The sequence below is a fragment of the Diabrotica virgifera genome, chromosome 6 (assembly GCF_917563875.1).
Source record: "Diabrotica virgifera virgifera chromosome 6, PGI_DIABVI_V3a".
Lineage (NCBI taxonomy): Eukaryota > Metazoa > Arthropoda > Insecta > Coleoptera > Chrysomelidae > Diabrotica > Diabrotica virgifera.
Window position 1 is genome coordinate 152541163 of NC_065448.1, and position 26732 is coordinate 152567894.

General features: G+C 31.9%; 1 protein-coding gene and 1 long non-coding RNA gene across 5 annotated transcripts in view; one reads left to right on the forward strand and one right to left on the reverse strand.

Moving 5' to 3' along the window:
* Positions 1–5572, forward strand: part of LOC126886971 (nuclear inhibitor of protein phosphatase 1) — a 44668-nt gene extending 39096 nt beyond the window's left edge. For both annotated transcript variants that reach the window (XM_050654176.1, XM_050654177.1), the window contains exon 4: positions 4485–5572. In XM_050654176.1, the coding sequence (XP_050510133.1) occupies positions 4485–5039 (555 nt within the window). In that variant the 3' untranslated portion in view covers positions 5040–5572. The remainder of the gene's footprint in view (positions 1–4484) is intronic.
* A 19076-nt stretch (positions 5573–24648) lies between these two features.
* On the reverse strand, positions 24649–26402 carry LOC126886972 (uncharacterized). 3 transcript variants are annotated; one of them, XR_007698849.1, is made up of 4 exons: positions 26302–26402; positions 26161–26247; positions 25903–26055; positions 24649–24939 (listed from the first exon to the last, which is right to left on the reverse strand). It is a non-coding gene; the product is annotated as an uncharacterized LOC126886972 (long non-coding RNA). The 3 variants fall into 3 exon arrangements; XR_007698848.1 differs by having other exon boundaries at positions 26004–26055; positions 26161–26384; XR_007698847.1 differs by having other exon boundaries at positions 26161–26382.
* Positions 26403–26732: the final 330 nt, after the last annotated feature.

Below are 26732 nucleotides of genomic sequence, written 5' to 3' on the forward strand. Positions count from 1 at the left end.
AACAAGAAAAAGATCCAGTTTTACAGAAGATTCGAAAATGGAAAGAAGAAAATCGTCGACCATCTTGGCAAGAAATATCAAGCCTAGGCTCAGTAGTTAAGACGTATTGGGCCCAGTGGGACTCATTTATCTTGGAAGACAGCTTGCTTAAACGAGTAATAGAAAATGATGATGGTTCAGTGAGGAGAACACAGTTGGTAATTCCAAAGAGCAGAGTAGCCGACGTACTTCGTCAGTTACACGACAGTCCATCAGGAGGGCATTTTGGTGTAAAGAAGACCCTTCAGAGAATTCGGGAACGATTTTATTGGATGAATAGTTCCGACGATGTGAAGGACTGGCGTAAGAAATGTACTACCTGTGCTACAAGTAACGGACCCTACCGGAAAAGAAAGGCTCCTATGAGACAGTACAATGTTGGAAGTCCGTTTGAAAGAATAGCTTTGGATATTGCCGGGCCATTTCCAGAAAGTGACAATGGATGCAAATACATGTTGGTGGTAATGGATTACTTCACGAAGTGGGTGGAGATCTACGCAATTCCAGACCAGAAGGCCGCCACTATTGCAGATGTGTTAATCAAAGACTGCATCAGCCGATTTGGAGTACCTCTGGAGATCCATAGTGACCAAGGAAGGAACTTTGAGAGCGATCTATTTCAAGGAATCTGTGATAAACTAGGCATGAAGAAGACAAGAACCACGGCCTATCACCCGCAATCAGATGGAATGGTGGAGCGTATGAATAGGACAGTCGGCAAGTATTTGACAAAGATGGTGTCCAATCATCAACGAGACTGGGACCAGTACCTTCCGTTCTTCGCAATGGCCTATAGATCTGCTGTTAATGAATCAACTGGCCAAACACCAGCAAAAGTCCTATTTGGACGTGAGATGCGTCTACCCTGTGATCTAGAGTTTGGATGTCGACCTGGAGAAGATGTTGCTGGTGAGGATTACGTGAATGAATTACGAAGAAGAATGGACGATATACATGAGTTGGTCCGTTCTAATCTTCAGATCGCTAGCGACCGAATGAAGAAACGATACGATACCCAAGCTGAGAAGGGATGTTTCAAGGAGAACGACAAAGTCTGGCTTTATAATCCAAAGAAGCGAACAGGTTGTTCTCCCAAGTTGCAGCAGTTCTGAGAAGGTCCGTACCTCATTGTTAAGAAAATCAATGACGTTATCTACCGAATAAGCAAGATTCCTAGGGGAAAGCCGATGATAGTCCACCATAACCGGTTGGCGCCGTACGAGGGAGACCACGACGTAGATGAAGAAGTGGAAGTCAACCAAGTTCGAGAAAAATACTGACCTTACCTTACCTGACCTTACCTTTGAAGAGTTCATGGGTGCCTACGGAGGTACCGGTAAAGCAAGACATGGTGTTACCACTGAAGAAAAGCGAGATTTTCTCGCACTTCCCGATGACTATTCACTGGCCCATACCATCCCGGCCAGTATCAAAGACGCACGAGGGTTGGCATCCGCCTTCCGAATGAAGTTTGGTCGAGTTGCAGAACTTCAATGCCAACTGCCAGCTCCTGGCAAAGCATTGAAACTCCAAGATGCATCACGTTACCTATTCTATCTGGTAACGAAAGACACTGTCCATGACCAACCTACCTACCAAGATGTATGGGATGCATTAATTCAATTGAGAGAGCACGTGTTGGAGTCCGACGTGCAAAAGTTAGCCATGCCAAAGTTAGAATGCAGCCAATTAGACTGGAGAGTTATCCGAAATATGGTAGAAGAAATTTTCCAAGACACCGAGGTCCAGGTGTTAGTCTGTTGCAATCCGCATAGTTACTGGTGCGGAGAGAAGACCGTCCCCTGTCACTTTTATACAACTGGGAGTTGTAAAAGAGGGTCCAGTTGCAGATACCAGCATCCAGTTCCAGTCCCGATAAGGTTCCAGGAGGAACCATCTTTTGAGGAGGGGGCAATGTCACGGTCCCAGGCCGGTTCTGTCAACGCCAGAACTCTCTGGCGCCGAAGTGTCTGAAACCCTGTTCGTCGGCGAGACAGCTGTTACGTATCGGCATATCTAGAAGATCACCGAATACACCTTTTTTTATTGCTTTGTAAATAATACATTTCTTTCGATTTTTTCTGGAAATCAGTAGATTAATTTTTATAACTATATAAAGAGACATTTTTTGAAATTAGAGTTAGTGATAAATTTGTAGTCGTCGGTCGAGTAACATTTTCGATGTTCGAACGCGAAATAAATGTAAATGTAAATTGTACATATTAGGCATTTAGATAAATTGTTGTTTTAGTGTAATCTTTAATAAAGCCGTGGTTATTTTGTAACGAATAAAAATAATGCAGCATTTTAATGTTAAGTTTGTAAATTAGTGTTATTAAAGGATATAAATTCATTGTTCTTTATTTCTTTAAGTGTAAGTTATTAAAAATAAATAATGTCAATTAAATTAAACTTAGTGCCTAAAAACATAAATAATAAAATAGTAGAGTCAACCACGTAAAAAGACAATTACATCACAATATTACCAAAATTGAAGCTAGTAGAAAAAATCGAATCAAGTCCTTTCTTGAAAAAACTTTTACTATTAATTGAGAGTGAGTTATAGGTAATTGAATGTATATTTTTTTCGGCGAGTGCTCAAATATAAGTATTTAAGCTTAAATAACAGGAAAACGGTGCATTTTATAAAATATACTTACTAAGCACTTACCAAATATACTTACTAAGCACTTACCAAAGTTTGTACAAGGTACAAATACCTATCAAATGAGCTGCCGTAGAAGTTTATAGCATCAAAATTTATGGTACAAAAATGTTTCAAAATTTATTCTCCAAAATTTTTTTCAAAAAAATGTTATTGTTTTTTTTTTAGAATAATTCCGTTGATGTTTATGATATCAGATTCATCTAAAAACCATTTGAAAAGTAATTTCAGGAACTATAAAATTGTGTTAAATTTAATATTTTAAATGCCTTATTTTTTTAAGTTAAAATGTTAAAGGGTTACATGGTTTTCACAGTAAAATTTAGGTTTTAAACGTTTTTAAATCTCGGTTATTTTTTACCATACAAAAATAAAAAACAAGTAAAATCTTTGCTAACAAAAAAACTTAAATTTTGTTCTCTATTATTTTTTACGTATATCGAGTATTTTTGGAGTTATTTATCAAAAGAAAAGAAAATTTACAAAAATTTGAAAAATTTTATTTTTTTAACTCATTTTTTTCAAAAATATGCATTCTAAACCTGTCAAAATGTTTGAGGCTTTTACTTATGCTAAAGTAAAGAAAGTCTTATAGGCATTACTATAAATTTTTATTTTTGTGAAAATGGCGAATGTTTTATCCACCCCCAGGGTAAAAGCGCAAGTTAACACGTCACTTTTGTTTCTTGAGGTATCCTAACTTGTCACCAATTTTCTTGAAAATCGTTAGAGGTTCTACGAAATCAGAGGTGAAAACCTTCAGCGAATGCACTAAAGCTTGGAATGTGATTAGTAAAAACAAGCAGCACCATACGTTGAGTCATGTGGATCATGGATCAAACTTCGGGTCCATTTTGTGTAAAGCAAAAAATGTTTATTAGCCAAGGCGAAAACGGTGGGTTCGTTGGAAAAAATATTCCCATGAGATTTTTTTGCATAATCACATTCCTGAGACACGCCAGAATAAGGTTCAAGAAGTCGCCCACGCGAAAAGTGGTCCAAATTTTTTTAAACAAATTGCAAAAATCAATATTTTCACCTGGGCAATTTTGTTTTAGGGCTTTCTGGACTATTCTGAACAAAAAAGGTCTCTTGTAATTTTTCTCTTAAGTTCATCGTTTTCGAGTTATAAGCAATTTAAAATTAAAAAAAAAAACGAAAAATGGCGATTTTTAAGGCCCAAAAACTCTAGTAAAAAATATTATTTTTGAGATTACCAAGTGCCTAAATTAAAGTTCAAACCTTGTATCCGTTCCCGATGAGTATTTTGACCTTATTTGATTTTAAACTATTGTTTTTTTTTAATTGTTAATGCAGCGTTTATGACAGGGCGCTCTGTAGCAGTAGTTCTTACGTTTTCGGCGCATTTTTATGCTTGTTAAATACACTTACATACGTTTTTGGTAACCATGTTTTTTAGTTTTTTTTTTTAAATCAATATGATTTTTTGATGTTTATTATAATTTTTGAAGGTATAAATAACAATTAAAAATTAATAAATCGTTCGAAATTTTACAAATGTGTAGCAAAATTAATTCTTTTATTTTTTATCATTGAGATCTAAAAATTTTTAAAATTAAAATTAAATTTGGTAAATTTTTAAGATTAAAATTTTAAAGTATAATTTGAATACAAAATCGAGATATAAATACATTTTGAAGTATAATTTTTCGTCACGCTAGATGTGTCATTGTACTTGCATGCCAACTATTTTCTTGGTTCCCTACTTTATCCCAAATCTGTATAATGAATGTTACTAAAAACCAACATTTTTTTTCAGAACTTAACAGAATTTAACACAGCCCACAATCGACGAATATCGATGTTGGGAATTTCCGATGATCCTGACAAAAGGTTGTCTCGAAAACGAAAGCGGCAGAGCGTGTCCTTCAACGAAGACGATGAAATCATAAATCCAGAAGATATCGATCCGAGCATAGGAAGATTCCGCAATCTAGTACAAACGACAGTCGTCCCTACGTCAGCCAAGCGACTTAAGATCGCAGAAGCCGTTGGTATATCCACCCCAGAATTCAGACAACCCAAACAAGTACACCAACACCACACGTCAGCTCCAGATTTGTACACGGACTTACCTCCCGAAACGCACTCTTCTGGAGCAAGTACTATGGGAATATACAGCGCGTTGAACTCGAGGTTGGGTATGGTGCTACCGAATCCGGCTCCCGAGGTCGACATGGGCCAGTCTTTTACGAACCCCACGCCGTTCGTGCCTCAGCAAGTACAAGTATCCGACGCGATGGAACCCAAAAAGAAGAAGTACGCAAAAGAGGCCTGGCCGGGGAAGAAATCGGTACAAACTTTATTGGTATAGTGCTATCAGATATTCTGGTATTTTTATTTTTCTAATTTTAAACAGTGTCATTTGGATATCTTTGTTTTGAGTTTTAAAGGCTATTCCCGACTCAAAAACTATTGCAAATGTATTGAAAGGACAGTAACGAAACTTAATGTTCAACATAGGTTTATTTGATCAACATTAGAAAACAAAAAATAATTATCTGTAGAAGGTTCCTTATTACAGTAATTATGTTGTCTACATCTAAAAGTTTCCATTCGTCTTTTTAAGCAATTCAGAGCCAGGAAGAACTCATTCTTCAGCAGAAAGAAACCCTAACCTAAGTGGACATGGAAAAGTCCGAACCAAAGATCAAAAAATGAGATTGATTTCATAATATCAAATCGGAAAGATATACATAGTTCACTCAGGATGTAACAGTATTGAATAAATTTTCAACAAGGAGTGACCATATATTCATTAGAGCAAAAATCACTTTTAACATTGAATTCGAAAAAACAAAAATGGCCCCAAAAAAAAAGAAGAGTGGAAGATGTATGTTCCCAGAAGATTGAACACCTTATAAAGAAAACATTAAGACTATTTTGGCTACACATGACTTTATGAGCATCAATGAAATGAACAATAATATTATTGAAACATCGAAAGCAGCTGAAAATAGGTACTGTCTTCGTGCTGAAAACAATAAAACATCTTCTAGAGGAAAGTAGAACACGTAGAGAAAATCATGATCATAAATAAATGAACTAAGAACTAAAAATCTTGAATAAGAAAATGAAAAATGATGTTCGAAAGGATCTGTGACGATACAATACGATGAAAATAACTAGAATAATAGAAGAAAACAAAAGCTTGAAAGTATCAGACAGAACATGTCCATTGAAAAAAAAATCCATACATTAAAAAATGAACAGGGGCAAATCATTGAGGATCGAGATCAAATTATGAACACTACAGGGTGATTGATTAGTAGGGTAAAGCTCAATAGCTCCGCTATAGTAATAGATAACAAAAATTTTAGCCACCTTTGAGCTTCACATTACAAAATTAATTAGAATGTTAGAGGGTGTTCGATAACACAGTGGCAGACCTAACTTATGTTTTTTTAAATGGAACACCCTATATTTTATTTTATATTCGAAATCCTGTTAACTTCTCCATCAAAAAAATATAAAGGTTTGTAATGTTATATAGGGTATTTACAAAGTTATAAGCAATTTTGTTTAAAAATCGTAACAAGTTCAACTCCCTGTATAAATAAAAATAAGCAAAACAACAATGGTTTATTAATGCCATATTTTTTAACGTAGTCAAAATTTTCAAGAATGGTCGATATTGCTAATTTTCTTTATATCAAATACAGGGTGAGTCAAAACGCAAGTACATTATTTTCTCAGTAATTTTAAATGGAACACCCTGTATTTTATATCACTATCGAAAAGTACCATTACCGTACTTTAATTTTAATAAACTGGACTGATTTTTTGGGGTTACGTTAATAATGAAGTTTATAAAATACCTCCAACAACAAGGGATGAGATAAAAAATAGAATACAAAGTGTATTTCGATGTGTTAATTTACAAATGCTCCGTAGAGTAAGTAGCTCATTCAATGATCGTTTTTAGGCGTACATAAATGTGTTAGGAGATAATTTTGAACACCTTATGTAATTAAATATTAAAAATATTTTATTATATGTAATTAAATATTAAAAATATTTTATTAACAGTAGCTTCTAATTTTTTCAAACATGTTTTTTTGCAAAATGTATTACTGATAAATTATGTTTCGTTCTTTATTTGTTACATTGTTACATTTACATACAAAAGTAGTGTTTAATTGTCTTCACAAAATATTGTATTTTGTGTTTGTGAGTTTTATTACTAAATTTGTTTGTTTATTTGTTGCATTTACATAAAAAGATAGTTTTTAATTGTTTCAAAAATGTTGCATGTAGTGGTTGTGTTTTTGTTTGTAAAATGTTACTAATAAATTATTTTTATTTCTTTATTTGCTACAGTGTTACATTGATTACCGGATTGATAATCGGTAATCTTCAATTGTCAATTCAGTCATGGCTTACTTAAAATTTAGATAAATTTAAACACCTAAAATAATTTGCTCTGAAAAATGAAAATATCTCGAAAACTAATAGATTTCGGCATAGGGAATGTTATATAAAAATTAAAGTACGTTAATGTTACTTTTCAATAATGATATAAAATACAGGGTGTTCCATTTAACATTACTGAGAAAAAAATGTACTTGCGTTTTGACTCACCCTGTATTTGATATAAAGAAAATTAGCAATATCAATAATTCTTAAAAATTTTGACAATAAATAAAAAAATATGGCATTAATAAACCATTGCTGTTGTGCTTATTTTTATTTATACAGGGAGTTAAACTTGTTACGATTTTCATACAAAATTGGTTATAACTTTGTAAATACCCTGTATAACATTACAAACCTTTATATTTTTGTGATGAAGAAGTTAACAGGATTTCGAATATAAAATAAAATATAGGGTGTTCCATTTAAAAAAACATAAGTTAGGTCTGCCACTGTGTTATCGAACACCCTGTAACATTCTAACTAATTTTGTAATGTGAAACTCAAAGGTGGCTAAAACTTTTGTTATTAACTTTTATTTCTATCTATTACTATGGCGGAGCTATTGAGCTTTACCCTACTAATCAATCACCCTGCATAGAGAGTTTTATAACCAACTATGCAAAGAACAGCAATGTATCCGGAGTGGATCATTACCAAAGATAATTAATCTGGGACCTGAAATTTTACCGGACATAATACCCATGAGTTCGAAGAAATGAAAAACAATAAGTCCCCCTGAGGCGATGAACTAGTGGCAGATGCCATGACAGTGACTGAAAAAGATTTTGACAGCCCTATGCCAAAATATTCACTAGATGTCTGCAGGAAGCCAGTATACTCCTTTTCATGAACATTTTTCAGTGCGTCACAAATTATAGAAAAAAAGGTAAGTCCGTGATAATACACATTTATGACATTTATTCTAACGTGACATTTTTGTTAAATCTGACAGTTGTCAAATTTTATTTTCAATTTGGAATAAAACCAAATCAATTGTGTCTATTGCATTTATAAAATGGTATTTTCTTTCATTTGTATAGTCTTATAAATTGTACAGATTATATTGATAATATTATTATTTTATTTAATAAATAATTCTTTTTTTATTATGGCGCCATCTATCGACAACTAGAATAATCACCGAACTAGAATAATTACCAAAGTATTCAAAGACGTGCCTTTTTTTCTGTCACATACAATTTAATGCGTTAGAGAGAAATCGAAAAACTGTGACGCACTGAAAAATGATCATGAGAAAAAGAATAACACCAATTCAGTGGCAACGGGTGCGTTTTTGAGAAAGGGGTGAATTAGTCCCTAGGCACAGGGTGAATTAGGGTGAGTTCTATGGACTTTTGGTACAAATACGTCTACAGAAAAATTGTTCCAGATTAAATTTACTATCTAAATTTCACATTTTGAAGTAAAAAGTATTTTCTTTTACAAAAATATATTCAACAGAAAAGCAGGAAAAAAACACGAAAGTAATTTTGTTTTTTGCCCCATAACTTTTTCCACAGGGATACAGGTATAGCATTGTTTCAGCGAAAAATAACTTCTCTTCTTCCTCTTTAAACTGAAGTTTGGTAAAAGTCTCTAGGATTTATAGTTTCCGAAATAGGATTTTTCAAAGTTCGCCACTCACAGCATTTTTGGGCTATTTTCCCCATTATTTCGAAAACATTGTTCTGTAACTTGTTTCTACTCATTTCTAGGTATATGCAATGGCACATTTAGAAGAAAGAGAAGTGAATTACGTTTAAAATGGTTTATTGTATAAGACTATACGGCTCTTTTTAAGCTAGTTATGATTTTTCAAGGTTTTATACTTTTAATGATTTTTGATATTTTTAATGATTATTTTTTAAATTTCTCATTATGACTTTTTTGTTGTACATGTAGGTTAGGAATAAAAACATATACATAAGTGGAATATACATTGTATATAGGAATAATAGGAATATACATTGTGGAATAAAAAAGCTTATTTTCTTCACTTTAAAATGGTGTATTGCAAAAAAATTCTAGGACTATTTTTAAACAAGATATCCGTAGGATATCCAAGAGTATCCGTAATTTGAGAAAAAAATTTATTTTATTTTTTAATTTTTTCAAATAGAAGAATATAGTTGCATATTATAACATAATTTTTAATTCCAAATAACTTTCCTTAATAACATTTTTCTATATTGTGAAATATAAAGGTATTTACTCTTGAACGAAATCCATATTTTTTAACATACCTCGTACACTATTGATAAAATTTTATATCTGATAATTGCATCTTAGGTTTTAGACTATGCAGAGCATTTTATAAAGAATAATTTTTTTTCATAAAGTTAATAATAAAAAAGTTTTCCATATGGTTCCAACTTAGTGGGACCTATTGCATGTGTATATGTCACATTTTAAAAAAGCATAATATCTTGTTTAAAAATAGTCCTAGAATTTTTACAATACACCATTTTAAAGTAAAGAAAATAAGCTTTCTTTTTTATTCTACAATGTATATACCTAAATATACAATAAACAAAGGTATAATGAGAAATTTACAAATAATCATAAAATGTATCAAAAATCATTAAAAGTATAAAATTTTGAACAACCATATCTTACTTAAAAATAGTCATACAGCCTTCTACAATAGACTACTTTAAAGGTAATTGACTTTTCTTTCTATTAAATGTGACATTGTGTACACCTAAAGATACGTAGAAAAAAGTTACAGAGCAATATTTGACAAGTAACAAGGAAAATGGGCCAAAATCGCTGTGGGTGGCGAATTTTGAAAAATCATTTTTTGGAAACTGTAAATCATAGAGACTTATTTTATTTATTTTATTTTATTTTATTTTATTTTATTCAATAAACGGCAGAGTCAATTTACAAAAAATGTATAAAAAAAAATGAAATATTATGGTAAACAGTAAAGATAACCAATTTTAACCTAAAATAACAAATAACAAAAGATAATAAAAATGACAACAATAAAAACCAACAAAATTAAATTAGTAACAATAATAAATAATTAATAAATTATAGGAACTTAGTACTTTACTTCAGTTACTGAATTATGTATGCTTCTTTTAAATACACGAAGACTGTCCACAAATGGATCAAGACTGTTTTGATTATGATTAATTAGACGCAAGGTGCGTGACAATGGGGAGTAAAAGCAATAGTTCGTATTATGATAAGGTATGCGAAAAATTGGGGAAACCCGTCTTTGGACAGTATTGAGGCTTATAGCTTGTAAGATAGTTGGGCAATGATATAGACCATTTAATATTTTATAAATGATTATTAAATCTGATTTAGCCCTTCTTACTTCCAAGCTATCCAATTTAAATGTTTGATTAACCAGATCATAATTAATGTTAAAACCCTGACAAATATTGATATGAGCTCGAAATGCCAAAGAACGAAGAAATGTTTTCTGGACGGACTCAATATTTCTAATTTGACAATCATAGTAAGGTGACCATATAATTGAGGCATATTCCAGCAATGAGCGCACAAAAGAAACATATAACCTTAAAAAACAATTCGGTGACAGTTGAGAACTATTACGTGTTATAAATCCAAGATTTCGCATACTCCTATTAATCATGTCTGTAATATGTGGTATAAAAGTTAATTTTCTGTCAAACAAAACACCTAAGTCTTTAATACAGTCCACAGATTCAATAACAGTATTGTTCAATATATACGTTTTTACAATGGTATTGTTAGAGCGACTGAAGGTAATACTAAAGCATTTTTTAACATTTAATTCTAGACCATTATCAGTACACCATACACATAAGTTATTTAGATCCTTTTATAGCAGTACAGTGTCTAGTTCGGACTCAATAACCTTATGAAATTTGAAATCTGAAATCGTCCGCAAAGGCCAGAAGTGCAGAATGTAATATTATAGTACTCAGGTCTCTAATAAACAAGTTAAACAAGACTTCTACCAAACGTCATTTTAAAGAGGAAGGATGGAAGCTTTTTTTCTGTGAAGCAATGTCTACACCTATATCCCCGTGAAAAAAAGTTAAGGGGCAAAAAACAAAATTGCTATCTTTTGTGTTTTTTTCTTGCTATTCTTTTGAATATATTTTTGTAAAAAAAATATTTTTGGCTTTAAAATATGATGCTCCCATAGTAAATTTAATTTGAAACAATTTTTCTGTGGACGTGTTTGTACCAAAAGTACAAAGAACTCACCCTAATTCGCCCTGTGCCTAGGGACTAATTCACCCCTTTCTCAAAATCGCACCCCTTTAAATGGTAGAACTCCACGGGTTTTTCATATTTAGAGGTCCATTGACTATACGAAACACTAAAACCCCGTTAACGTTGTAGTTCCTTTCTAAAATACATAATCAATAGCCTATAGTCAGCGAAGATATATGCGTAGGAGCAAGATCCATAGACCAGGTAATGGCGTATAAATACTTGAGGTCATGAGATTCGCATAGGAAAAGATAACCAAACCGTTGAGCTTCTCCGTCGTATAAGACTGACTTGGGCAGCCTTCGACGAGTTGAACCACATTTTCAAATCGTCCTACATATCCATATGTCTTAAAAAGAAAAACTATTCAGTATGTTTTTCCAGTGTTGACATACGGAGCGGAAACGCTGACCATGACAAGACAAGGAGAACAATGCAAAAGATCCATGTGGCTCAAAGAGCGATGGAGCGTGCTATGTTGGGCATTCCACTGCGAAACAAGATCCCAGCTACGATGAAGATCATTAGTGGATGAGGCTGTAGTGAGAATAGCAAGTTAAACTGGGCAAGTCACGTGGCTTGAATGGCAGATAACAGATGGACAAAGCGGATAGTAGAATGGAGATCAAGAGATGATGTCTACCGAAGCAGAGGTCGTACACAAACACGTTGGACTGACGATCCAAAACTTTGTCATAGTAATTGGATGTGAGAATCACAATATCGAAACGGATGGAAGATTATGAGGGAGATTTATGTCCAGTAGTGGACAAGCGAAGATTGAATGATGTTCTAGTAACACTTTGAAATTTTTTAATGTAAATGTTGTATTCTTCGGTGATAACTTATTTTTTACTCGCGCCCCTACAAATTCGATCGAATTAATTCACAATTATACGGCGGGGTTCTTAGAATGGTTGACGTACCATTTGGACGACTGCAAATCTGATAGTCCAGAAAGCCACTGCGCATCCGCTAGGAAAAATATTCCGATTCGGATTTTTTGCACAATCTTACTCAAAAAAGATCCCTTTTAACAAATTTGCATGTTGCCAGGTAGTCCAGGGCGCATCTGTTTTGAGATGGACGTTGAGAGGTGACTCAAATTTTTTTGCAGAAATTGCTTGAAAATAAATCAAATAATAATATTTGAGTTATCCTCCCACTCAAAATGGTCCGGAACATTGTTTAAATAATCAAAATGTCAAAATATGAAGGAAAAATTCGATTTTTTTATTGGTTTTTTGATTATAACTTTAAAACTATTCATTTCTGAGAAAAGTTGTACTGACATAAAAGTTGCGTAATTAAATTTTCTACAATATAAAATTGGTTAAAGATTTAAAAAATAGTCACCCTTGTTGCAAAATAACAATAATTGCGAAAAAACCCATACAAAAACAAGTATTCGCATTTTACATTTTTCAACCTTTTATGCTACACTTAGGACCTTCATATTTTACCCAGAAAAGCTTTATAATATAGTTAAACAACACTGTAAATTTCATTAAGATCGGTTTAATAGATTTTGCAAAATAAATTTTGCAATCCAGCTTTGGCAAAAAAAATTCATTTCTTTAAAATGTTGCAGGACTGAAAATAAAGCAGATAGCAAGTTTAATTTTTTTTTTGAATATAGAAGTGTCCTGTACCTTATATTTGCAATTTGCAAAATTAAAATCGATTAATTACCACGGCGTCAGGAAATTTTTTAAATAAACATTAATTTTTGGTGCTACGCGCAGGACAGCGGTGTTCTATTCACACAAGTTGATTTCCATCAAAATTTCTTCCAATCTGTATCTAATATATTATTTTCTTACTCTATATTTTGTTGTATTTTAATATTTTAATTCCACAAAAATCAAACTAATTTTATTATTGTTTGTGAAATATTGTTTAAACAATTGCATATGTTTAAAAATAATAAACTTTTATTCTCTAAGTTAAAATATATGAACAAAGAAAGTTTTTGCTAAAAAACTGTTATTTCAAAGGATAGAGTATGTGTTTTTATTTTGCAATAAACAAATTTATTTATTTATATCGAAATGTAATAAAAATTAAAATGTATCAATCATTATCAAAGGTCATTGGAATGCCCAATCGGAGCAAACTATCCGCTGTCCTGCGCGTAGCACCAATATTTAATGTTTATTTAAAAAAAAAATTCCTGACGCCGTGGTCTTAATCGATTTAAATTTTGCAAAATTGAAAATGAAAGGTACAGTACACTTCTATACGCAAAAAAAATTTCAACTTACTATCTGCTTTATTTTCAGTCCTGTAACATTTTGAAAAAATGAATTTTTTTTGTGAAAGCTGGATTGCAAAATTTATTTTGCAAAATCTATTGAACCGATCTTAATGAAATTAACAGAATTTTTTTACTGTATCATAAAGTTTTTCTGGGTGAAATATGAAGGTCCTAAGTTTAGAATAAATGGTTGAAAAACGTAAAATGCGAATACTTGTTTTTGTATGGTTTTTTCGCAATTATTGCTATTTGGCAACAAGGGTGACTATTTTTTAAATCTTTAACTAATTCTATATTGTAGCAAATTTAATTACGCAACTTTTATGTTAGTACAACTTTTCTCGGAAATGAATACTTTTAAAGTTATAATCAAAAAACGAAGAAAAAAATCGAATTTTTCCTTCATTTTTTGACATTTTGATTATTTAAACAATGTTGTGGACCTTTTTGACAGGGAGGATAACTCAAATATTATTATTTACAGATCCGCCCTGGTCTAAGGACCAAAAGTGGGTCAAAAATTTTTTAAACGTTTTTTTTTTGTTTTTTTCCTAAAATAATTTTTTTTGCATGGAACAAAGTTTTTTTTAGGTTTTTTGGATCATTCTAAACAGAAACGGTCTTTAGTGACATTTCTCTAAAGGTGATAGTTTTTGACATATAAGCGATTAAAAATTGAAAAATTGCGAAATCGGCCATTTTAACCCTTAGTCCAGGAACCGAAGCTTTTCACCTCGCAATTTTTACAGAGATTTGCTTGAAAATTTGAGAATAAGTAGTGAATAGTCCAAGGATCAAAATCTATATGATGCCGAAAGGCGCTTTTGCCATGGGGGTGGTTGCCACCCCATCTGTGGAGTGGAAATTTTTTATTATATTTTGACCGCAAAAGTTGATAAAAACGTTCATCCTAAGCAAAAAATGTTCTATACATTTTTTTGATAAAATTAACAGTTTTCGATTTATTTGCTATCAAAAGTTTTAGTTTTATGTCTAAAAAAGCAATGTTGTTCGATGGTATACTCATTTACAATTTACTCAATTTTCGCCGTAGAAAAAATTTTTTGAAACCAATTTCTTCGAAATTAAATACCCTACAATTTCATATTTAAACATTTTTTGGTATCTCTGATGCCAATCTTTCTATTTTGAAGAAAATGGCATTTTTTACCAAACTACAAAAATTCGTTATTCGCTTTTAACTCCAGTTTTTTAAAAACTAATCATTCTAAGCCAGTCAGACTTCTAGAATCTACTAATAATACATAAATAAAGAAGAATGAATAAGACCAATGACTAAAAACACCGCTACCTTATATTATTATGCTTCCAATGGGATTTTCCCTTTTTTTTTTTTAAAATATATTGATTTTTTAACCGTAACTTTTTTATTTTTAATCTTAGAAAGTCTGATAAAAAAGAATTTTGTAAGTTTTCATAAGATCTATAAGTCTATTAATATTAAATCTTTTTGAAACCCTCAGCCGCAAAAAGAGGTGACTTTGAAAGGGTTGGTGAAGGTGAAGTTTTAATTGTCAATAGCTCACTTAATTTTTGCCGTAGAAAAATTTTTGTAATACAACTTCTTGTAAATTAAATAAGGTACAATTTTATAGTTAAACATTTTTTCGTATGTCTGATGGTAATCTTTCTATTCTTAAGAAAAGGCCATTTTTTTTTTCAAATTACAAAAATTCGTTATTCACCAAATGTTTTAACTCCATTTTTTTAAAAACTAATCATTCTAAGCCGGTCAGACTTCTAAAACCTATTAGTAATATATATAAATAGAGAAGATCAAATAAGGTCAATAACTAATTTTAATTAGGGTGGTGATTAGGGGGTTGCTCCCGATCACATTTGCGCTGAAAAAAATAGGGACTGACCTTCTTTTCATTATAAGTCACTTAATTTTTGAGCTAGAGGTTTTTTTTTTATTTGTGGAGATAGATATTTTCAAATACTTTAAATTAGTTTAAACAAGTTATCCTCGAAAATGCATAGTTTTCCGTCTTTTGACTTTGAAACTACAATATTTAGCATTTGACGAAGAAGAGCTAACATATAATAAAGTATAGCTCGATTACTATTGGTCTTAAAGAAAATTAAAAATACGATTTTGTTTATTTTTTCAAAAGGTACATTTTTGTTAAATAAAGTTGTTTTGATAAAACGAAAACTTATTAAAAACATTGATTTTTTCGATATAAAACTAACACTTTCGATAGCGAATAAATCGAAAACTATAATTTTATCAAAAAAATGTATAGAACGTTTTTTGCTTAGAATGAATGTTTTTACCAACTTTTACAGTCAAAATATAATAAAAAATTTCCACCCCCGAGATGGGGTGGCAACCACCCCCCTGGTAAAAGCGCCTTTCGGCATGATATAGATTTTGATCCTTGGACTATCCACTACTTATTCATAAATTTTCAAGCAAATCGATCCATTCTATAAAAATTGCGAGGTTTTGTAAGCTTCATTACTTGGACTACCTCAAGAACTATGTGAAAAACTGAAAATTTGAATGTTGACAAGGTAGCTAGATATTCTTTAATCATCGATTGATGAAATCCCGAAGAGTTTTTTGCAATACAATATTCAAAATTCCTTTGTTTTTTAATTGCTAATCAAGCGTGCGCGACACTATTTTCCACCGACAGTATGGTGCAAATAAAAGGAATAAATTCGTTATTTCGTAAACCGGCGACTTCAAGGAAAAATCCCGAAACAGGTCGATTTTTATTTAAGTAATATAAACATTTATATAATTATTTATACAGTGTGTCCTTCTACTTCTTTTTTGTCAAATAATTTAATTTAATAAAAGTTTTTGACACCCTGTATAAATAATTATGTAAATGTTTACATTACGGAATAGAGAATTGAAGAACCTTTCAAATGAGCTACCACACGACTCCTATTCTCATTTAAAAAAATCATCGATTACGTCATCACGTCCAGACGGATGACGTCACTAGTATACCATATATGCCACAATATCATAACTTGAAAATAAAAATCGACCTGTTTCTGATTTTTTCCTTAAAGTCGCCGGTTTACGAAATAACGAATTTATTCCTTTAATTTGCACCATACTGTATACACATGCAACGCGAACGGTGGAAAATAGTGTCGCGCACGCGTGATTAGAAATTAAAAAACAAAGGAGTTTTGAATACTGTATTGCAAAAAACTCTTCAAGATTTCATCAATCGATGTTTAAAGAATATCTACCTACCTTGGCAACATTCAAATTTTCAGCTTTTCGCATAGTTTTTGAGGGTTAAAAATGGCCGATTTCGCAATTTTTCAATTTTTAATCGCTTATATGTCAAAAACTATTAACTTTAGAGAAATATCACTAAAGGCCTTTTCTGTTTGGAATGATCCAAAAAACCTAAAAAACTTTGTTCCATGCAAAAAAAATAATTTTAAGAAAAAAACAAAAAAAAAATTTAAACAATTTTTGACCCACTTTTGGTCCTGACAACATGCAAATTTGTTAAAAGGGGTCCTTTTTGAGTAAGATTGTGCAAAAAATCCGAATCAGAATATTTTTCCTGGCGGATGCGCAGTGGCTTTCTGGACTATGATGTTTCAGCACTTTGTCAAGTACTACAAGAATGTGTAGCATTGAGTCATCAAAATCTATAGTTTTGTTCTTGATCCAGTTTGGTATGTCTACCTTTCATATTACGGAAGTCGGTATTTTTTTCCAAACGTCGGTTGCGGTAAGGTGCATTCTCCATTATAATTATTGATTCAAGGTTCACAAGTCAATAATAGAGGAAAACAACTTTTCAAAAACCCTCCAGTTTATATCCTCACGGCAATCGCTCATTTTGATTGAGATTGAGACCACTTTATAAACAATTGAAGTTACTATGTGCGTAAGTTTTAGGATACTTTTAAGTTTCTATAGACAAATGAACTGACAGTAGAACAAATAATTTTATTCTAAAATAACTAAAGATCTGTAAGAGCCTTTCCAGCAAAATACAACTACAAAATAATTTATGACCTTGACTGCAGTCCATGGGGAGATCGGGAAGGATTGACTAGATTACAGGTAGTTGCAAAAGACCTATGCATGATGTAATAGAAATTAGAATAGAATAGAATAGAAATATGCTTTATTGTCATGAAAAATTGTACAATTTTATCGACAAAGCTTATAAAAGTCAAGAAAACAAAACAATAACAATCCAATTTACTAAAATTTCATAAATCGTCAAATATTTAAAATGATAATAACAATAATGAAGTTGACTACAAATGAAGGTGAATGAACACAAATAATCAATTGCAAAATTTAAAATAAATTGCAAATGCATAGTCTACCTAGTAATTAATAAAAAAAGTTTTAAAAGTTAAGCTGCTGCATATGACACCCAAATATAGATAAAAATAATAATAAAAATACTACTTGTGCAAAGGGTACTGTAATTTCTTAGTTATTGATTAAGAAAATCTTCTACTGAATAATATGGTCTTTCAGATAGGTAGGCTTTTGTCAGTTTACGGAATTTGGGGAAAGATGCTGCAGATTTAAGTTGTAGAGGGAGATGGTTGTAAAGTTTTTTTGCGGAGTATAATATAGATTTCCGAGGATTACTAACTCCGAGGACGGGGTTGGCAAATATATGTTAAACGTAGAATTTCTCGTGAAGTAGTCATGGTTTGGTCTTGGTGGAAAGACATGGAGATGTTTACGAATTAAGCAAACAGTTTCTAAAATATACAAAGATGGAAGGGTTAAATTACCAGAGACAGAAATCCATTGAGGCGGGCCATACAAGATATCACGACGACCACTACACTCCCTTCAGGTGCCAAGACTGAAAAGTGAAGAGACCGACATAATTTAAATACCAATACACGTATTATATAATTGATAACGAAAATCAAAGCAATACATAAATATTTATTACTTGTTATAAAAAAAATCTTCAAATGTCACTGTTTCAAATATGCAAGATGGCTATTATTGTTCAAGTAAAATTTTTTTATAGAATAAACTAACAAAAAATTTGTTAAAATTCTGGATAGGTTTTTATTTATTTGACTGGAAAAATCTTTTGAAAATTTGTTATTACTTTGAACCTAAAACTTATTATCTAATGTTGTTTTATAACATTTTTAATATTATATGGCCATCCTGTATATTTCTTTTTTATACGATGAGTGGTTTAGATATATAATTTTAAGAAAAAAGTGTAAATTAACTTATAAATAAACAATAGTTTGTTAATGCTTGTACTTCTATTTATTCTATTGTTTTATTATTGGGTTCCTGTCAAAAGTCTTAAAAAATTAGAAATGCCCGCGGAACACCTAATAGTAGATGTGTTTAATGCCGCCGATAAACATAATGATCATTATGTTGCAGAATTGTTAAATACCTTTTACCAATAGGGCTTTTCATCGATTGTCATTTGTTTCGAGCTTCTGTCATGTGTCACATAATATTAATATATCTACGTAATACGTCTTCGGTTTGTATCATTGGTAATACCAATAACGTACGACGTAGATATATTAATATTAAGTGTCACATGACAGAAGCTCGAAACAAATGACTGTGAATGAAAAGCCCTATTGAAGAGTATTTTGAGAGGTAGTTATTGAGCATTTTTTGACATACAATTAAGAATTTTATATTCGCCATTGGCGTGCATACGAGTAATATGACCCGTATGCGCGCCAATGGAGAATACAAAATTCATAATTGCATGTCAAAAAATTTTTCACGTTTTCAGCATTTAAAAGCACTGTGCATGTGTATATGTTACAGTTCAAGTTGATTATCCAGTTGGAGTTGACTATTCCTAGTTCGAGTTAACTCAAACGGCTGGTTTTCGTAAAAGTAGATTCTTCTTCTTCTTCTTGACTGGCTTTACAACTCGGGGTGAGTCTTCGCCGCATCCACTATGGCCCTCCATCGTCTGCGATCTTGCGCTTCGATTTGCCATTGTTGTACCCCAATCCTAGATAGATCGGTTTCAACATCATCCTTCCATCTTTTTCTGGGACGGCCCACTGATCTTCTACCGTCTGGTCTCTCGAAGAACACTGTCTTTAGCACTCTGTCTTCCTCTGATCTTACTACATGACCTGCCCATCTTATCCGATTAGCTTTTATATGTCTGACGATGTTTTCAGTACCATATAGAGTCACCAATTCAGCATTGCGGCGCCTTCTCCACTCTCCTGTCAATTCATCTCTTTGAGGACCAAATATCATTCTGAGGACTTTCCTTTCAAATATCAGCAATTTATTTATTTCTCGCTGATGTAGAGTCCATGTTTCACTCCCATATGTAACAACTGGGCGAATAATTGATATGTACAGTCTTAATTTAGATTGTCTTTTCAGCAGCTTAGATCTTAATAATGATGATAGGGAGTATAATGCTCTATTTCCCGCAGCTATTCTTGCTGAGACCTCTTTTTCTATGTGATTGTCCTCTGTGATTACTGCTCCCAGATATTTAAACTCTTTTACTACTTCAAAGTTGTGGTCATTAATAGTTACGTTCTGCCTAACTCTTGGTCTTGGATTTTTGGTCACCAGCATATATTTCGTCTTCTCTTCATTTATTCGAAGGCCCAGGTTACCTGTTTCCTCCTCGAGCTGTGAAAACACCTCCCTTACGTCTCTTGTAGAATGTGCGACTGCATCTAGATCATCGGCAAAGGCCAACAATAGTTTTGATCCTCGATTTGCGAATCCCCCTGTTAGTTCAGACGATATTTTACTTATTGCGTATTCTAAAGCCAAATTGAATAGCAATGGTGATAAAGGGTCTCCTTGTCTAAGCCCTGATGTTATACTAAATGGCATCGATGTTCTGTTTCCTATCTTTACCTGTGCATATGAGTCTGCCACGCACATTTGAGTGAGCTGCACTAATTTTCTTGGTATTCCCATTTCTAGCATTGCTAGCCATAGTCTGCTTCTTTTTATCGAGTCATATGCTTGCTGGAAATCTACGAAGATTTGGTGTACATCTCGGTTGAATTCCCAGTTTTTTTCTAATATTTGTCGGATGGTAAATATTTGATCTATTGTTGACCTTCAATTTCGAAAGCCGCATTGGTAGTCGCCTAGAATATCTTCCGAATACGGAGTGAGTCCGAATAAAAGTAGATTATAAATATAAAATGAAAATTTTTATTCAACATTTACTAGTAAAAGCAGACTCCAACTAGAAAAAGTATACTCTTCCCAATGCCATTTAGTAAGAGTTGATTCACACAAACAACCGATTCTTAAGACCGCTTTACAGCTTGCAAGAAAACTTGCTGCAATTTCTTGCATGCAAGTCTATTGCATGGTCTATATGTGCGATTTTACAGCTTGCAACCCGGCTTGCATGCAATGAATGTTAGAAAGTTTTACCCTTAACCTAACTTATAAACTTTTGTTTTTTTTAATTACTTTATTACTGTTTATTTAACTTGGTAAATTTCGAAATGCCAAGACTATCAGAAATAGCCAAATATAAAAGGAAAAAGGCGGTAGCAGCAACCTTAAATATTATTATTGCAGCCAGCCCTTTAGTTACTAATTTAGAACGCCGAGATCGGAGATGGTGGGTATAAGACCTTAGTTGAACAAGAAGAGGGGTAATATATCTCTAACAGAAGAATTTATCCAAGTAGATGACGAAAATGACTCTAATTTTCTACAAATGAATGAAGGTACATTTTAATAAACTCGGGAAAAATTGAACACATAATCACAAAGAAATCTATACTTCGAGATACTATTTCTGCGAAACACAAATTAATTATTCCTACGGTACTTAGCTAGAGGAGAGAGCTTCCGTAGCTTAATATACAATTATAGAATCTCAGAAAGTGCCTTGTCATTAACTTGGATCTACAGACCGAGCTGGTCTCGTAAATTCCACGGCTTCGCGCAGTCGTACTTGAGACACTGTGTCAGGTGTTTGGATTCTGTTTGAAAATTTGCGCATCTGATATTCTGTGTTGTGAATTTTTAAAACTTTTAAGTGTGGTTTTTGACCGTTGTGAGAAATTATTTATTTAGTTTTGTGTTTATAATTTAAACTCTTGTAAACTTTTATTGAAAACAACATATTTTGTAATTTGCAAAAAAAACAACATATTTGCAACGTAGGTAACAAAACAACATGCTTTGTTACCTATTTTAAAAAACTCTCCATCATGCTCCATACTCCATGAGAAAAGAAAATAAAACTAATTTCATCCTTTTCGTGTCTCAGATGGTGTAGCTACTTTTGCGCTTAGCGACTCTACCTACCTACATACAATTTGTATTATTCTTTCAAAAAAACAAGCATTTACTCTGCAAATTGTATATTTTGCTTTGTATTTTCATATGAAAAAACTGCGGTATTTATCTTATTGTACTTTTTTTGAACTAGGTGCAATACTTAGGTATCTAATATTATTACTAATAAAAAAAATATATTAAAATACAATGTTAAAAACTTTAATAATATTAGCAATATTAAAAACTTTAATATTTAATATTATAGTATATTATGAATCAGTAGAAACGATTATATTATTATTTAAATTTGGTAAATTATAACTCCACTCAACCAGCGGCCGACCACACAACTCGAAACACAAGTACGCAAATACGGTTGCGTGAAGCGTGGCTCGAAGCCGTGGAATTTACGAGACTAGCTCGGTCTGTAGATCCTTGTATTTCATTATTCATTCCCATTGTTGATATATTTCACAAACAGAAAACAGCTGATCGGCATGTATTCGTGAATCCGTCTCAATCAGTGATTATGGCATTTGATATTGTGGAAAAATCAAACTTCCTACAAATTCCCCTAGACTTGCATAAAAACTTGCAGAGAAAATGGCACCAAACCGATTATCGCGCAATTGGCGATTCGGATTAAGATCGCAGCGCCAATGTGGTATCAAATTGAACCGAGCTAAGGGGCCATTGTGAAGTTAGTCGTTTTGATGACAGTGGAGAAACTACCCATGATACTATAAATAACAAGATAATATATTGCACATCCGGAAGTCGTGACGTAACTGGAGACCGGCAAGTTCGTAATGGTTCGTAATCATTCGTAATGTCCGATTACTTTGAATTGTTCGCGGTTGTATTTTATATCTTATCTTTGACAGTTATTTTGACTGGAATCTCGACACTAAACTCTTTTCAAATACATTGAAGTTTAATGTTATTTTGCTAATTGAATAATTTCATCACATAATGCATACAAATCCCATTTAACTTTACAAGAATTCAAATTCAACTTCCGGTCTCCAGTTACGTAATCAATGCGCGAAGTCGGACGTATTTGAGCTACGGGAAAATACTATCTCTTTATTTATAGTATCTTTGTATTTTAGGTATTTTAAGTTTAGGTATTTTAGGCCCGGTCTTTTCACCTCCGAATAAATAGTTAACGGGAAGTTTATCTGACAGATAAAAAAAGTAGCGTCTTTTCACTCTGGAATAAAGTTATCCGGCAGATAAATTGACGTTAAATATCAAATATTTAACTGCCGAATAAAGTACCGAATAAGAAGTTATCTGGAAGATAAACTTTGATTTTCGTATATTTCATGGTTTCTGATTGCCACGAAACTAAAAATATAACCTAAAATCTTGTAGGTCTGATTGAATTTATTGCAAAAGTAAAATTTTGTTCTTTCTAAAAATTCTCAATCACAAATTTTGTGTTATTTTGTTTTTATACATACCTATATACCTACTGTAATTTTTTAAGCCGAGTTATTAGATATTAAATTAAAGATGGGTTATAATTTGAAAAAATTATAATAGTTATGTATTATTGTATACCTACTCAACTATATTCATTTACAAAGGAAAACAAGTTGTAAAAAATAAAATGGTTTTTTATCCCATCTTGCATAAGTATCTATCTTAAAGTTACCCACTAGAATAATCTGTGAAACATGAAATTGGTAAAAGTTTTACCTCTAGTTTTGTTAAAAAATTGTTTAGTTTTCACATTTTTAAAATAATGATTTCTTTGAATTGCCAAATATTTTACGATTCCAAAATGAAAGGTATTGATATAGTAACTAGAATTAAGTATGCTCCAAAACAGTAGATACCTACCTTGAAAAAAAAGCTGCAGAGTTAAGTATCCAAAACATACTGGGTGTATCATGAAATTCTCAAAATTTTCAATAAATCTATAGAATATAGGAAGACTGATTTTATATTCTGACAATTTCGTAATACTCCCTGGATATGTTTTAAATAGGTACCTTATTACTAATCGCTACCTACATTCTAATACCACATATGAAGATTTTTAGGTGAAACGAGTTAGAGGTTGATTCTGAGTATATTCCCAAGTACGAGAAAACATTATTTCTCGTACTTGTGATTAGAATCATTCAGTAAAGTGTGCGCAATATACTCAGAATCAACCTCTAACTCGTTTCACCTAAAAATCCTCATACGTGGTATTGAATGTAGGTAGCGTAATATTTTTTGTGCCAAATATAAATAATTCTGTATTATTGCTGTTTAAATTCAGATCATAGCAATGGAATGGGTTGTTACTTGGAGATTCTGATTGTCCACAAATACATATCGCCCTTTTTGTATATGGCAGAAAACAAAACAATTAAATTGATTCAATTGTCCTATCTTACACTGAAGCAATATATTTATAACATAGAGAGAGAAATGAAAATGAAGACAATTTTGAAAATGAATTGCTAAGTATAGACCAGGAATAAGCTAAATTATTGAATTTACTGAAGATGTTTGATAACCTTATAAAAATTTTTGTGTTAAGCTTGTCATGCACGGGGATCTATACTAAAATATATCTCATATCACTCACTATAGTAATGAGTGAGGCTGCATACATGGAACTATAATGTATATTATGGTTCCGTTTATGCAGGCTCACTCATTATTATAGTGAGCACTATGAGATGTAATATATCTATTATAGTATACCTCCTGGTCAGTAACATGCTTTATGGGGAAATAGAAGGATCAATAATATACATGTATCATTTTTTTTATTCTTTATTTAATTGTCCTTTGTATAATTTAATTTTTAAATTTAATAAATCAATGAATTTTTGTGTCTCTCTTCTGCCCTTTCATTTTCTCTAGCACGCTTGTGTTGTACCTTTTCGTCCTCTTTTTCTATCTGAAGCAATTGAGGTATGTTTAGTATTAGCGTTGTTCTTTCTTGTAATACATTCTCTAGTTTATTATTGGTAGCTTACTACTGGAACTAGCTTTTTTCTTTAAGAACGCAGGATTGAATCTTCTAGATGTTTGTCATATCTGTAACTAATTTTTTTATTTAGAAAAGTGAAAGGTATCTACTAACAAATATTAAAATTAGGTTTTATTCTTGTTATTGGGATTCTTCAAGTTACCATGTAATGTAAATTATCCAATCTTTAAAAATATTGTGTTTTGATATACTTAGTTGGTTATTTCCCTAGTTTACTATTCAATATACCAGTTGGATGGATTATAAATCTGTAGCGTTTTGACGATGATTGATATGTTCATCTAGCCTAATTTTTCAGGAGAGCATTTTGAAAGTTTGAATCATGTTTTGCCAACCCAAAAACGAAAAGTAATCAACATAAGAAATCAAGTAATATATCAAGTTCTGGTCTACCTAATACAGTAGAACCCCGATTATCCGTGCTCCTCGGGACCGAAGGTGGCACTGATAATTGAAAAGCACGGATAATCCGAACATGTATTTCATATTATGTATAATACGTACGTATACACATACATAATATGTATGTGTATACATAGATATTATTATGTACCTACTATAAAGAGATAACAGAAAAAAATAAATCTTTCATTATGAGTCTCTCTTTCGTCATATAGAGTCAAGTGATTTACGATGACGCTATTTTGATAAAACCTCAAAAAGGCAACTTGAGTAATAGAAAGCCCACCCAGATAATCGGGGTTCTACTAAGTAAGTTAAAAGGGGACATAACTTTTATACAAAAGATATGTGGAACAAAGGGGTTTTTACCTTCATCATACACATACCAAACTCCACCATCTTGAAGAAATTTTACTAAATAGCATATCAAGCAAATAATCTCATTCTGGCTAAAATCGGACATTAAATCAAATTTTTGCCTTACCACTACAGAAATATAGTATTGAATTTAAATAAAAGTTTTCCCCACATTAACAAATTTTTACATCATTGAACAGTTAATAGATATTAATAATATAATATGTTAAAATTATTAATTATGTAAACAAAATTACCACTGCATCTGTTTCATTAGCTAGCTTGTCTTTATTTAAACTTGTCTTTGTCTTCTTTACATACAAATCAACAGTTTTCCACTAATTTAAAATTTATTTACCTCTTGTTCAAGTTCTCCAGTAAACTTTTTCACCATAATCAATGTTTTCTTTCTAAAACAATATTGTTTGATTAAAATATGGAAATGTATTTCTAAACCTTATGACTATGACTTTATATACTTCTTATTTTAAGTTGTAATTCTTTGATTTACTTACATTTCCTTCTTCCAAAATGGAAATAAAATCGAGAAAATCATCTTGGTCTTGATTATGTGAATCTAATTATGTTAGGTTAAGTTAAAGCTGAAATTATAAAAATAAACACAAAAATCAGGTGTGTTCCGAATCCAAACTTACTTTTAAGCTTATCTACCGGATAACTAACTGGAACATAAATTGACGTGAAAAGACGGGTACATTTTACCTGGCGAATAAATATTTATCCTCCAGCCTCCAGATAGCTAACTGCCAGATAAGAGCATATTTATTCGGAGGTGAAAAGACCGGGCCTTAGTATTTTAAGTTGTATTTGATTGTATGTTTAGTTTTGTGTTTTAGTTTTGTTCGTTTATCTGTGTTTTTCTTTTAAATTTAATTATATTTTGTACATAAAACACAATTAACCTTTAACGCGAAACAACAAATAACGTAACAACAAACAAAATAAATAACAACAAACGTGTAATATACAGCAACAATTAAACCATAAACAAACAAAGTCTCCTAACCTAAACAATATGCCAGATGCCATGCCTTCAACCGTCAACGTGAAAGAAAATAAACAATGG